This window comes from Malaclemys terrapin, chromosome 12 (assembly GCF_027887155.1).
Source record: "Malaclemys terrapin pileata isolate rMalTer1 chromosome 12, rMalTer1.hap1, whole genome shotgun sequence".
Lineage (NCBI taxonomy): Eukaryota > Metazoa > Chordata > Testudines > Emydidae > Malaclemys > Malaclemys terrapin.
In genome coordinates this window covers 38,678,864-38,691,022 of record NC_071516.1, presented here as the reverse complement: position 1 = coordinate 38,691,022, position 12,159 = coordinate 38,678,864, and the positions used below count along the sequence as shown (strand labels likewise).

The 12,159-nt window shown below is 67.4% G+C and overlaps 1 protein-coding gene across 1 annotated transcript in view; it reads right to left on the bottom strand.

Moving 5' to 3' along the window:
* Positions 1-1,759: 1,759 nt before the first annotated feature.
* TEP1 (telomerase associated protein 1) overlaps positions 1,760-12,159 on the bottom strand; it is a 27,771-nt gene continuing 17,371 nt past the window's right edge. Inside the window, 31 exon segments of the mRNA XM_054045083.1 lie at positions 1,760-1,960; positions 2,101-2,205; positions 2,611-2,723; positions 2,834-2,945; positions 3,257-3,377; positions 3,496-3,575; positions 3,577-3,643; positions 3,827-3,948; positions 4,144-4,283; positions 4,515-4,647; positions 4,750-4,814; positions 4,918-5,044; positions 5,143-5,250; positions 5,332-5,448; positions 5,792-5,952; positions 6,170-6,382; positions 6,622-6,775; positions 7,025-7,237; positions 7,401-7,556; positions 7,693-7,792; positions 7,912-8,036; positions 8,249-8,366; positions 8,916-9,132; positions 9,465-9,579; positions 9,833-9,921; positions 10,038-10,177; positions 10,428-10,578; positions 10,734-10,866; positions 11,176-11,268; positions 11,521-11,700; positions 11,782-11,935. Of these exon segments, the coding sequence (XP_053901058.1) occupies positions 1,811-1,960; positions 2,101-2,205; positions 2,611-2,723; positions 2,834-2,945; positions 3,257-3,377; positions 3,496-3,575; positions 3,577-3,643; positions 3,827-3,948; positions 4,144-4,283; positions 4,515-4,647; positions 4,750-4,814; positions 4,918-5,044; positions 5,143-5,250; positions 5,332-5,448; positions 5,792-5,952; positions 6,170-6,382; positions 6,622-6,775; positions 7,025-7,237; positions 7,401-7,556; positions 7,693-7,792; positions 7,912-8,036; positions 8,249-8,366; positions 8,916-9,132; positions 9,465-9,579; positions 9,833-9,921; positions 10,038-10,177; positions 10,428-10,578; positions 10,734-10,866; positions 11,176-11,268; positions 11,521-11,700; positions 11,782-11,935 (4,072 nt within the window). The 3' untranslated portion in view covers positions 1,760-1,810.

The window sequence follows — 12,159 nt, the reverse complement described above, 5'->3', positions numbered from 1 at the left end:
TAGAGGTGATGTTCAGCCGGACCCGCTACACATTGGACACGGCACAGATGACCCAGACCAACGTCAGAACTGGGTACCAGCGCCGGATGGAGCGGAGGGAGTCAGGTACTCCTGGGTTCTCTCCCTGCCTTTGTGAGGGGAATGGGGCCTAGTGGGTAAAGCGGACTGTGGGAAGGTGGGGGAAGGGGTTCAGGCTCCCAGGGCCCAGCTCCGGTTGGTGAGCAGGTCTCGGGCACCTGGGGCGGGGCAGGCCTTGCTGCCAGAGTGTAAGCTCGTTAGTCGTTAATCATCCCCCAGGGAGCTGGGAGGAGAATCTGACGCCAGGCACAGCTGGGTCACAGCGACAGTGCACAGGGTGGCTTGCCTGGTGCTGAGATGCGTCCATCTCTGGGGTGTGGCACCCTCCCCTCCCCCTCTGACCCGTGGCCTCTCTCCACAGACGCTGTGGATGATGATGGGGGATCTGAGCCCAGCTCCGTCCCTGGCTCCTCATCCCCCCCAAGGGCCCCCAGCGCCGAAGAGACCCCAGGATGGGAGAGCACAGGTGAGGGGTGGCGAACTACAGCACCCGTGGTCTGCCGGCCTCTCTCTGCCAGCTGTTTGTTCCAGCCCTGGTTTTCTGGCTCTGCCCCCTTCCAATAGATTAGCATCTAAAACAGGGGCGGGCAAACTTTTTGGCCTGAGGGCCACATCAGGTTTGTAAATTGTATAGAGGGCCGGTTAGGGGAAGGGGTCATGGCCTGGCTCCCACCTCCTTTCTGCCCCCCCCCACCCGCCTGCCCCATCCATACACCCCTGTTCCCTGTCCCCTGACCGCCCCCAGACCCCCACCACCCCATGCAACCCCTCCTCTCATTCCTGACAGCCCCCCTGGGACTCCTGCCCCATCCAACCACCCCTTCTTCCTGTCCCCTTACTGCCCCTGGAACCCCTGCCCCTGACTGCCTCCGACTACCCCGTGCCGCCCCATCCAGCACCCCCCCCGACTGCCCCCCTCAGGACCCCGCCCCTATTCAACCCCCTATTCCCCCCCCACCCCCTGACCACCACCCTGAACTCCCCTGCCCTCTATCCAACCCCCCCCTGCCCCCATACCGCGCTGCCCCCCCCCAGAAAGAGAGAACCAGGCATCTGGGGGGTTGAGCTACCCTCGCCCTGACCTCCGCCTCGTCTCCCCCCAGGGATGGGGCTGCAGTGCCACTGGGCCCAGCCGTGGAGACGGGCGTGACGAACCCCCACGACTACAACCTCAACTACAACGAGTTCGTCGTCTATGACCCGGGCCAGGTGCGGATACGCTACCTGCTCCAAGTGCGCTTCAGCTTCGCCCCGCTGTGGTGACAGGCCGCCCGGTCAGGAGACACCCCCTTTCCCCCTCCGGGATTCCTGTGGAAATGTCCCTCTGGCTCCTTTCTACAGCAATACATTTGGTACCAGCCCTGATTGCGCCCTGCTGCATTTCTGGCTGCAGCGTGCTGGAACTGGGGGGCAGGGCTGCTGAGGCAGGAGCCTGGCTGCCCCTCGCAGGGGGGTGTTTTCCCCCCAATTAGGCTAGGGCATGGGGGCTTGAGATACAATGTCGCGACCCTCTTGCCCTCATCCAGCCCCATGGACAACCCAGAAGCAGTAACACAAGGGTGGGGGCCTGATAGATCCCAAGTTTCCCAAGGGACAGGGCAGGGGGGATGAGTCTCTGGCCTCTTAGCCCCGCCTCGCTCTGGGGGAGGGGCCAGGCTGGGACAGTTGAACAAAGGCCCTGTTCTTTGCAGCTCAGCAGGCGGCTTTATTGTGTCATCTGCGCTCACATGGGTCAGGGTTCAGCGTCGTCCCCCCGCAGACAGGCCCACTCCAGGAAATAGACGTTGCCCAGGATGTCGCCCACGGCCAAGAGCAGCTGGGAGGCTGGACCAGGCCGGGCTTGCAGGCAGGAGACAGGAGCAGCGCAACGGAACTGCCCCAGCTGCAGAGAGAGAACCAGGGATCAGAGAGCCTGGGGCTGCGGGTGGGGAGTGAGGGGCACTGGAAGAGCTGGGGGAGCCCAGGGCTGGGTTGGCAGGGGGCTGTGGGTTGGAGTGAGGAGCATCGTTTCACGCCACCCACCAGTCTCCCCGTGGCGTGCTTCCAGATCTTGACGTCTCCATCCAGCGCTGCCGTCACTAGCACGTCCCCGCAGCTGTGCAGCGCAGCGACCTTGGAACTGTGGATCTGAGGGGCACAGGCCGTGAAGGGGTTAACATGTAGGAACAGGAGGCCCCTGCCTCAGCCCAAAGGGGTTGCGGGATCAGCTGACCTGAAGGTTCACCCCAGACTCGCCGCTTCCAGGGAAGAGAATGAACCCTCCGCCCCCCGGAAGCTGACCTGAGGCTGCAGCCAGCCCGCACCGAGCTCAGCAGGGGCCAAGCCCCTCGCAAGGATAGGGATAACTCACTGTCATTCGTTGCACTGGGTGTTAACTCTGGACCCTGCTGACCACGCCCATGACACACAAGGAGGGAAACATCCGCACCCCACCCAGTGCAGCAGACTGGGCTGCTGCCAGCAGGGAAGGAGGGATGGGCCCTGCCGGGACAGGCCCCCCAACAGAGACAGGCCCCACTAGGGAGTGCTCACCCGCTGCTGCTGCCACCTCTTGCTGCTCCAGGACTCGGCTGCATCCTCCTCCTCGCTCCACTGAGCCCGAGTCCAGAGCATCCCGTCAGAGCTGGCGAGGAGCAGGGATGAATCTGCGAAGGGACAGAGCTGAACCTCCCGACTGCCCCTCACGCCCAACCCAAAGTCCCTGCTAGCCCTGCCCCCACACACTCCCGACCCGCAGCTCTGTGCCAGGACTCACCGGGGCTGAGCCAGGCCCTGCTGAACCAGCTGGAATCAGCGTCCTCATCCCGCTCCCAGAGGCGGATCTTGGCCTCCCGGGATTTCTCCAGTTCCTCCGACTCCCCCACCCTCTACAGAGCAAACAATACTGGTGTGGGAAACCGGATTCCAGGGTTCTCTGCTTCCTGGGGAGGGGAGGGGCCTAGTGCGCGGGGGGGGGGGGGGGGGGGGGGGGGGGGGGGGAGAAGGGGACTGGGCGCCCGGATTCCTGGGTTCTCTGCTGTGGGGCCTAGTGTGCTGGGGGGAGGGAGGGGGGGGGGGGCTGGGCACCAGGACACCTGGGTTCTCTGCCGGCTCTGGGACGGAGTGGGGCCTGGCGCATTGGGGAGGGGGGTACAGGGCTGGGTGCCCAGATTCCTGGGTTCTCTGCCCAGTCACTCACCAGTTCGTACAGGGTGGGTTCTTTCACCCCCTTCCACAGAAGAAGCCGCCCATCTGGGGTCACAGCCACATCAAACAGGTACTCAGGGGGGTCTGGAACCCAGGCGTCCGGGCTGACTAAGCTACAGAGGCAGAGATGAGGGTCAAACCCAGGAACGTAGGGGGCTGACCCCCCCCCCCCAATCCCTCATTCACCAGAGGAGCTGCAGGCGCACACACGCCCCCCACCTCCCAACTCACCAGAGGGGCTTCAGCACCGTCTGGTGGACTCTGAACAGCAGCACCTCCCCGTTCGCCAGCCCCAGGACCAGGGAGCCGGGGGGCCCCGGCTGGCCCCATGCAGGTAACAGGAGCTGCCACCTCCCCCAGGGGGCGCTCACGCTCCAAGCTGAGAGAGAGAGAGAGACGCGGTCAGTGTGGGGCCCAGGCCAGCTGCTGCATAGACTGGTACGGGAAACGGGACCTCGGTGGCCCGGGTCGGTAGGGCATGGCCCTCCCCCACCCCCCGCTCCCCAGGGAGCGATGGGGCCAGGAAGGGACCCAGGCATCCAGCTTGCCCTGCCCAGCTCACCTGAGGGCCCCGGTATTGGGGTCACCATGCAGGCCCCACAGCCAGATGCTCCCAGCCGCCGGCGCCACCAGGAGGCTGCAGGAGGAGGCGAAGCCGAGAGCACAGACACTGCGCGAGCCGGCCTGTGTAGGAGGGGAGTGAGTGGAGGTTGGACTGAGGCCCCCCGCCTTCCCCCAGCCGCCCTGACAACCTCCCTCCTGCCCATCTCGCCCACTCCATCTGCCTTCCCCCATCCCTTCCCCTCCCCTCCCCAGCCTCCCACCGCACCCCCCAGCATCAGGGGGCAGCCCCATCTCTCCAGCCCCCCCTCAACATACCTGCACCGTGGCCAGGGCCTTGGCCTCCCCCCACACAATCAGCTCCCCACACTCCCCGCCTGACACCGCCAGCGTCCCGTCGGAAGACCAGGCAAGGGCAGAGATGGCCCCACGGTGCCAGCCGGGACCCTTGGCACATCCTGCCAGGAGAGAGATAGGCTGGGAGTCAAGACTCCTGGGTTCTCTCCCCTGCTCTGGGAGAGGAGTGGGATCTGGTGGGTTAGAGCAGGGGGCACTGGGAGCCAGGACTCCTGGGTTCTCTCCCCTGCTCTGGGAGAGCAGTGGGGTCTAGTGGTTAGAGCAGGGCTGGGAACCAGGACTTCTCTCCTGGCTTCAGGAGGGAAGGGGTATCCGGTGAAGGAGTCTCTTACCCATTTGCCAGGGCGCTGCCCACACGTGCACAGCACCATCTCCTGACACTGTCAGAACGCGGGCGGCAGCCGGGCTCACGGCAGCACCACACACTGGGGCGCTGTGCCCCACCAATGCCCGCGGGCGGCCAAACTGCAGGCAGGAGAGAAAAGTTAGTGGGGGAGGGGCAGCCAGTGCCCTGGGGCAGGGTCCCCAAGGGGGGTGGGGGGGAACAGCCCCCGGGTCCCATCTCACCTCCAGGGGGCTCCAGAGCTGCACCCGCCCGTCGCATCCAGCCGTGGCCACCACAAAATCGCCGTCTGCAGGAGAAGAGCGACACGGAGAGATGGGCACTGGGGGAGAGCAGAGGACACTGGGGGTCAGACCTGCACCGGGGGGTAGGGGGCGGCAGCGCCTGCTCACCTGCTCCCACGAAACCAGCGCCCTGGTTCACCAGCCCGGGGTGCGCCGGGAAGCGGGTCAGCTCCACGCCCAGCATGTCCCATGCTGCCAGCGTCCCATCGCGGCCCACCGCCAGCACGCGCCCGGCCTGCACCGAGAGAGGGGGTGAGGGATGGTGCCAGTGCCCAAGGTGCCCCCCCATGCCTGGCATCGTGCCCCCCCCCCTCCTCTCCCTCAGGTCTGTACCATGGCCAGGACAGCACTGACGGGGCCGCAGTGGGGTAGGAACTCGCGGAGCCGCTGGCCGGTTGCCGGGTCCCAGAGCCGCACGGTGCCATCACTGGAGCAGGACAGCTGCAGGGGCAGAGGAAGGGGACAAATCAGGAAGGAGGTGCCCCCCCCCCCGCCTCCCTCCCAACTACCCCCCCCACTCACCAGCAGGGGCCCGACCCAAACGCAGCCGCTGAGCCAGTCGCGGTGGCAGAAGGGGAGCGAGCGCCAGATGGGGGGGGCTCCCGGTGTGGGGCCCCCCACGTCCCAGCACAACAGGGTCTGCGAGGACACGGGCTGGTTAGACGAGCAGATACAGCACGTCTGCTCCCCCCACCTCCCAGTGCCCATCACACAGCACGGCTGCCCCACGCCTGCCCTGTACCGCCCCCTAGTGCCCATTTTACAGCATGGCCAGCCCACACTGCCCCCTAGTACCCATCTCACAGCACAGCCGCCCCACACCGCCCCCTAGTGCCCAACACACCGCACGGGCGCCCCACACCACCCCCTAGTGCCCATCTCACAGCACAGCCGCCCCACACCGCCCCCTAGTGCCCAACACACCGCACGGCCACCCCACACTGCCCCCTAGTGCCCATCTCACAGCACACACACCCCTCACCTTGTCCCTGCCACCCGTGGCAAGGTGCTGGCCGTCGGGGCTGAAGGCGCAGCAGGTGACAGCGGCCGCGTGGCCTTGCAGGACGGCCAGGGGGGCTGAGGAAGGGTCCGGGAGGGCCCGTCTCAGTGTCTCGGCCAGCCACAGGCAGATGGTGAAATCCTCTGGGGGCAGGAGGAAGGCTCAGACTATGGGCCCCAAGACCCCGCCCCCACCCACCCCATCCTGCCCCCACCCCATAGTCCTTGGGCACCCCTAGCCTCACCAATGACCCCCAAATCTCCCCCCCACAGATCTGGAAACACCCTGCCCCCAGCCCCTCCCCACATTCTGCAAGCGGCCCCCGCTCCCGCCATCCGTCCTCCCTGCCCCCAGCCTTACCTGAGGCAGACGCCAGCAGCTGGGACGAGGCGGCCAGGCCCAGCACGGCCCCCTTGTGCCCCCGCAGCTCCCACAGGGGGCAGGCCAAGCTGCTCGCCAGTGCCCACCCACGCAGGGTCCCGTCCCTGCTGCCTCCGGCCAGCACAGCATCCCCGAGCCAAGCCAGGCTGGGCACCGCCACACCCCCTACTGGGCAGCGCCACCCAGCTGAGCCTGCGGGGAGAGCAAAGAGTGAGGGGGGCCGACCCCACAGGGAACCCAGGAGTCCTGGCTCCCAGCCCCCACCCTCACCCCAGGAGTCCTGGCTCTCAACCCCCACCCAACCACAGAACCCAAGACTCCTGGCTGCCCAGAATGGAGGAGTCCTGGCTCCTCAGCACCGCCCACCCCCACCCACTAGATCTAATTTTCCCCCATAAGCTGGGACAGAACCCAGGTGTCTGGACGCTTACCCCAGGGGGTGCCGTAGACCCAAACATCATCTGAATGGTGCCCCACAGCAAGTAGGGTGCCGGCGGGGTTGGGGGCCACGCAGAGGGCTGGAGAAAGCAGCCCTGAGCCCAGAGTGCCCCGGGCATGGCCCAGGTGCCCTGGCCAGAGCTGGACCTGGGCCACAAATCAGGGGTTAGTGCTGTGCCCCCCCCCACCTCCACCAGTGCCCCTCACTCCCAACCCGCAGCCCCTGCTAGCCCAACCCCCCTCCCCGCCGGTGCCCCTCATTTCCAACCCGCAGCCCCTTCTAGCCAAGCCCTGCCCTCCTCCCCGCCGGTGCCCCTCACTTCCGACCCGCAGCCCCTTCTAACCCAACCCTGCCCTCCAGCCCTGCCAGTGCCCCTCACTCCTGACCCACAGCACCTTCGAGTCCTCGCCCGCCGTGAGGAGGACCTGGCCCCCGGAGAGAAACTTGACCTCGGAGACGAAGCCCTGGTGTGCTGGGAATGTGGCCAGGCTCACGACCTCCCGCCAGGACCAAAGATGCACTGTCCCGGACAGGGAGCCGGACACCAGCACGGTGCCCGCAGGGGAGAAGGACACGGTGCGGACGGAAGTGTCATGGCCTGAGAGAACCTGCAAGGGGAGCCAGAGTCACAGCCCAGCCTCCCCCATCGGTGCCCCTCACTCCCAATCCGCAGCCCCTGCCAGCCCAGCCCTTGGCCCTCAGCCCTGCCAGTGCCCCTCACTCCCGACCCATAGCCCCTCCTAGCACAGCCCTGCCCCTCCTGACCCATACCGAGCTCACACTCCGGTTCTGCAGGCCCAGGATGGTCACAGCGCCGTCCCAGCCCCCGGTGGCCACCAGCTGCCCGTCGGGGTGGAAGGCAGCACAGTTCAAGGGGCAGGAGAGATCCAGTTCCCAGGTCAGGTGCCCCTGGGCAGAGTCCCACAGCTGGGAGAGACAGGAACAGCGGGTCAGAACAGGGGCAGGCGCCCGACACCTGGATTCTCTCCTGGCTGGGGGAGAGGAGTGGGGGCTAGTGATTAAAGCGGGGGGGGGCGGGAGGGGCAGTGACTACAGCCGGTACCTTCAGGTGCCCATCCAGGGAGACACTGGCCAGCTGTCTGCGATCAGGGCTGACGCAGCAGCCTGTAACCTGGCCCTGGTGAGCATCAGTAGCCAGGAGCCTGGAAGGGAGAGAGATTCATGTGGTGTCCCCACCATTGCCCCCAAAATCAGCTCCCCCGCTGCCCCCCGGGCCGGACCACAGCCAGCACCCCCAGAGGGGCAGCCCCCCTGGCAGTACCTGCTGCCCTCATGCAGGCCCCAGGTCTCCAGTCCCCCAGCGGAGGTGCCCAGGCAGAGGGTCCCATCAGCCAGGAAAACGCAGGCCGAGATTCCAGCGCCACCGCTCAGCAGGGTCTTCAGCTCCTGGGGGGAAGGGCGGGGGTGAGACTGCAGAGCCTCCTGCTGGTCTACCAGCTTCCCCTGCCCCCCAGCTTGTCCAGCCCCCAGCCTGTCCCCAGCTCCCCACCCTGCCCCCCCGCCTCCCCATCCTGCCCCTGCCCCCAAACCAACCAGCCCCACAGTGTCCTCCCATGGCAAGAGATCCCCTGAATCTGCCCTGCCCTCTCCCCCGGTACCTGGCCACTCTGCATGTCCAGGAGGTGCAGGGTCCCATCGGTGCTGCCCACGGCAGCCTGGCGCCCGCAGGGGGAAATGGCCACACAGGTGGGGGACGTGGGCAGGGCCAGGGAGATGCTGGAGGTGGGGGGGAGGAGATCAGGGGGGAACGAGGCCCAGGAGCGGACAGGAACCCAGTGCTGCCCACCCCCAGAGCTCGGAGACAGGAAGCACCCCCACCCAGGACACCGTGCCCCCCAGGAACCCCTCCCCTCCCCCAATGGAGCCCTCCAGTCCCACAGGGACCCAGCCCCTCCCCCCCCCCAGGGTAGAGATACACAGCCCCCCCGACAGGCTCCCAGCCCTGCAGCCCCTCCCACCCAGTCCGTGGGACCCACACACCCCATCCCCCCCAGGTCACAGGAGGATCCCCCCAACCCAGCACAGGCGCCCCAGGCCATGGACCAACTCAGCTGGGAGCAGGGCCAGAGCCCAGCTGAGTGGGAGCCCTAGAGGGCAGGCACCCGGGGCCCATGGTGAGGCCTGGTGGTGAGGCCCGGGTGCTGGGCGGGAGGGGTAATGGGTAGGGGGTCATGGGGAGGAGCAGGTGGGCACCTGGGAGGAGGGGCAGGCATCCAGAGGCGGGAGGAAGGGCAGGGGCCCTCCCACCCACAGCGGCCCCGTTACCTGTCAGGGTGAGGGGCGTCCTGGGCCTTGTTGCGCCAGAGCAGCAGGCGCCCCTCCGGGGGGGCCAGGGCCTGGGCTTGGGCGCCCAGCGAGGAGCCATCAGGCGCGTTGGCTGCCAGCTGGGCCAGGAGGGATGGATTCTCAGAAAGCAGTGCTGCGCCTGCCTGCACCATCGCCCGGAACGCGCCCACCTCGCCCGGGGGCTGGGCGCTGCCCGCTGTGGGGAGAGACGTCTGTGTCAGGGGCACAACAGCCCCCAGCACCCTGGGAGCCCCCTAGCACCCCTATTTCAGCCCCTGGTAGCCCCCCCATAGCTTCCATTCCCCCCGGCAGCCTCCAGCCCCACTGGGAGTGCCCCCGGCAGCACTGACATGCCTCCCATTCCCCCAACAGCAGCCCTCAGCCTCCCAGGACCCCACAGCAGCTCCCCCCACCCATTACAGCGAGGCACCTTCCCATGCCCTTGTGGACAGCCCCCACTCCGCACAGGGCTGGCTCCCGACTAGCAGCCCCCAGAGGTGCCCCCCACCCCCAGGCCACCCCGCTCACCGTGCAGGGCATAGGCCTGGCCCAGCACAGGCAGCAGCCCCAGGCGGACGTGGGCAGCCACGAAGCGCAGGTCCGTCAGAAGGGAGCCCAGGAGGTCGGGGCGTCCAGCGCAGACCTGTTGGGACAGCAGGGTCACTTGGGGGTGCTGCCCACCCAGCCCCAGCTACGCTAAGCCCCACCCCCTGCCTCCCGCCTCACCCCACCCTATGCCCAGCCCCCCACCCAGCCCTGCTCCTGCCCAGCCTCTGCCCACCCACTTCCGAATTCTCCACCTCACCTCACCCGCCCAATCCTGCCCCCTGCCAAGCTCCGCCCCTGCCCTCACCCAGCTCCCCCCCCCCCACCATCCCCCAGTGCCCCATACCCACCAGGTGGTAGGGCAGAGCCGCCAGGGGCCCAGCCTCGCTGCCCTGGAAGCTCCGGGACACGTCCGGGTCGCAGAGTTTCCAGAGATGAGCTGGGGATGTGGGGGAGACTGTCACTCACAATGCTCAGCACCCCTTGGCCGGGGGGGGGGGTAACAGGCCCAGCCCAGACACCACCCCAGAGCCCCCCACGGGGCAACCTCCTGACCTGCTATCAGAGTGTGAACAGCTCGCTCCAGGCCCGGTTCCTTCAGGTAGCGCCGTTCCACCGCCGTCCGCAGGGGGGCACCGCAGAGGTGGAGCCGCGAGCCAGGGGCCTCCGAGGGGGCCCCACACACCCCCGCCAGTCTGGGGGGACAGACGGGGGACAGAGAATACTAGATTCCGGCCAGCGATGGAGCTCGGCGCCAGGTCCTGGGAGCCTGCCAGAGCCTGGAGAGAACCCAGGCATCCGGGATCCCAGCCCCCAACCCCCACTCCCCTCCCAGAGCCCGAGAGAACCCAGGAGTCCGGGCTTCCAGTCCTCCTTCTCTTACCACTAGACCCCACTCCCCTCCCCCAGCCAGGAGAGAACCCAGGCGCCCTGGCCCCCACTCACCCCCTCAGGCTCCTCATCAGGGAATAGATCGGGGCCTTGGGGATGGTCGCTGCGCAGCCCCCAGCAGCCATGCCTCTCTCCCAGGTGACAGGCGCCTCGCCCAGCTCCATCCACATGGTGAGCACAGCGAGGAGATCACGCTCCAGCAGGCCTGCGGAGGACAGAGGAGTGAGGGTCAGGGACACATCTTCAGGGATTCCCATCCCAGGGACGACTCGCCTGGTGCGGAGATGCAGCCAGCTCTGGGGCGCAGCAGCTGGTAGCAATGCCAATTAACACCCCCCAGCACCTCGAGCTGTCTCTTACCGTCTTTGCTGGCCCAGAGGGTGGCGACGGCTATGGTCACTGGCTCGGCCCCGTGCTCCTGCTCCAGGCAGCCCAGCATGTGCTGGAGCAGGGCAGGTAGCGCTGGGGGCAGCGTCTGGATCCTCTCCGAGACCTGGAGGGAGGGACACAGGACCCTGAGGGGACCGGAGAGCCCCATGCCAGGGCCGGATGCCTGGGTCCCCTTCTGTCCCCATCCCTCCCTTGGGGTCCCTAGAGGGCAGAAACCCACGCTGGTGGCTCAGATGCCTGGGTCCCCTTCCATCCTGGCCTCTCCCTTGGGGTCCCTCGCGGGAACAGATCTGTGTCGTCAGCCAGGATGTCTGGGTCCCCTTCCGTCCCGGTCCCTCCCCCAGGTTCCCTAGAAGGGGAAGCCCTGCACCACCAGCCCAGATGACTGGGTCTCCCTGCGGGACTGAGGCACCTTTTCATAGACGGTGAAGGCTCGCAGATCCTGGGTGAGCAGCGCCAGGTAGAGGGGCTGCCGGGCACCGCGCTTCAGTAGCACCAGCCGCATCTGGAGAGAGATAGACGGGGTCTCAGCAGGCAGGGAGCCCCTGGGCCAAAGCCAGGGCCCCTGCCCCACCCAACCAGAGCAGGAGAGAACACAGGAGTCTGACCCCCAATCCACCTCTGCTCCAACCACTAGACCTCACTCCCCTCCCACCGCTGGAATAGAACCCAGGAGTCCTGGCTCCCAGCCCCCCCGTTCTAACCATTAGACCCCACGCCCCCGCCAGAGGACCCAGGGATCCGGGCACCTCCCCACCTGGTTGTTGAAGGCCGTCTCCTCCAGCTTCTTGCCGTACAGGGCGAGGTCCCGGCGGACCAGCCCAGCCCGGTCACAGGGGTCCAGGGACCCCAGGGGGATGATGACTGTGTCCGCCCGTCGCTGTAGGGAATCCAGGAGTCCAGAGCCCTCGCCGATGCTCAGAACCAGGCTCACGCGCTGGGGGGAGTAGAGAGGAGCTGAGCGGGTGGTGGGGTTGGCGGGAGGGGGGGTCCCACGGGCAGGGGGGGCTCGACTTACCGGGGGCAGCCGCACCGGGAGCCAGTCGGAGACGGGCTGCCCACTGTCCCCGTGGATCTGGTCAGCCCCATCAACCAGCACGGCCAGGCGCTGGGCTCCCCGGAGCGACCTGGCTACCGCGGGCAGGAGAGACTCCAGACAGCACACCAGCCCCCTGCAATGGACAAGCAGGGATGGGACCCAGGCATCCTAGGGCACCCAGCCCCCCCAGCTTTAACCCCTAGACCCCACTTCCCTCCAGAGCTGGGAGAGAATCCAGGAGTCCTAGGTCCCAGACCCCCCTGCTCTAACCACTAGACCCCACTCCCACCCAGTGCCAGGAGGGAACCCAGGAGTCCTGGCTTCCAGTCCCCCAACACCCTTGCTCCCAGCCCCCCC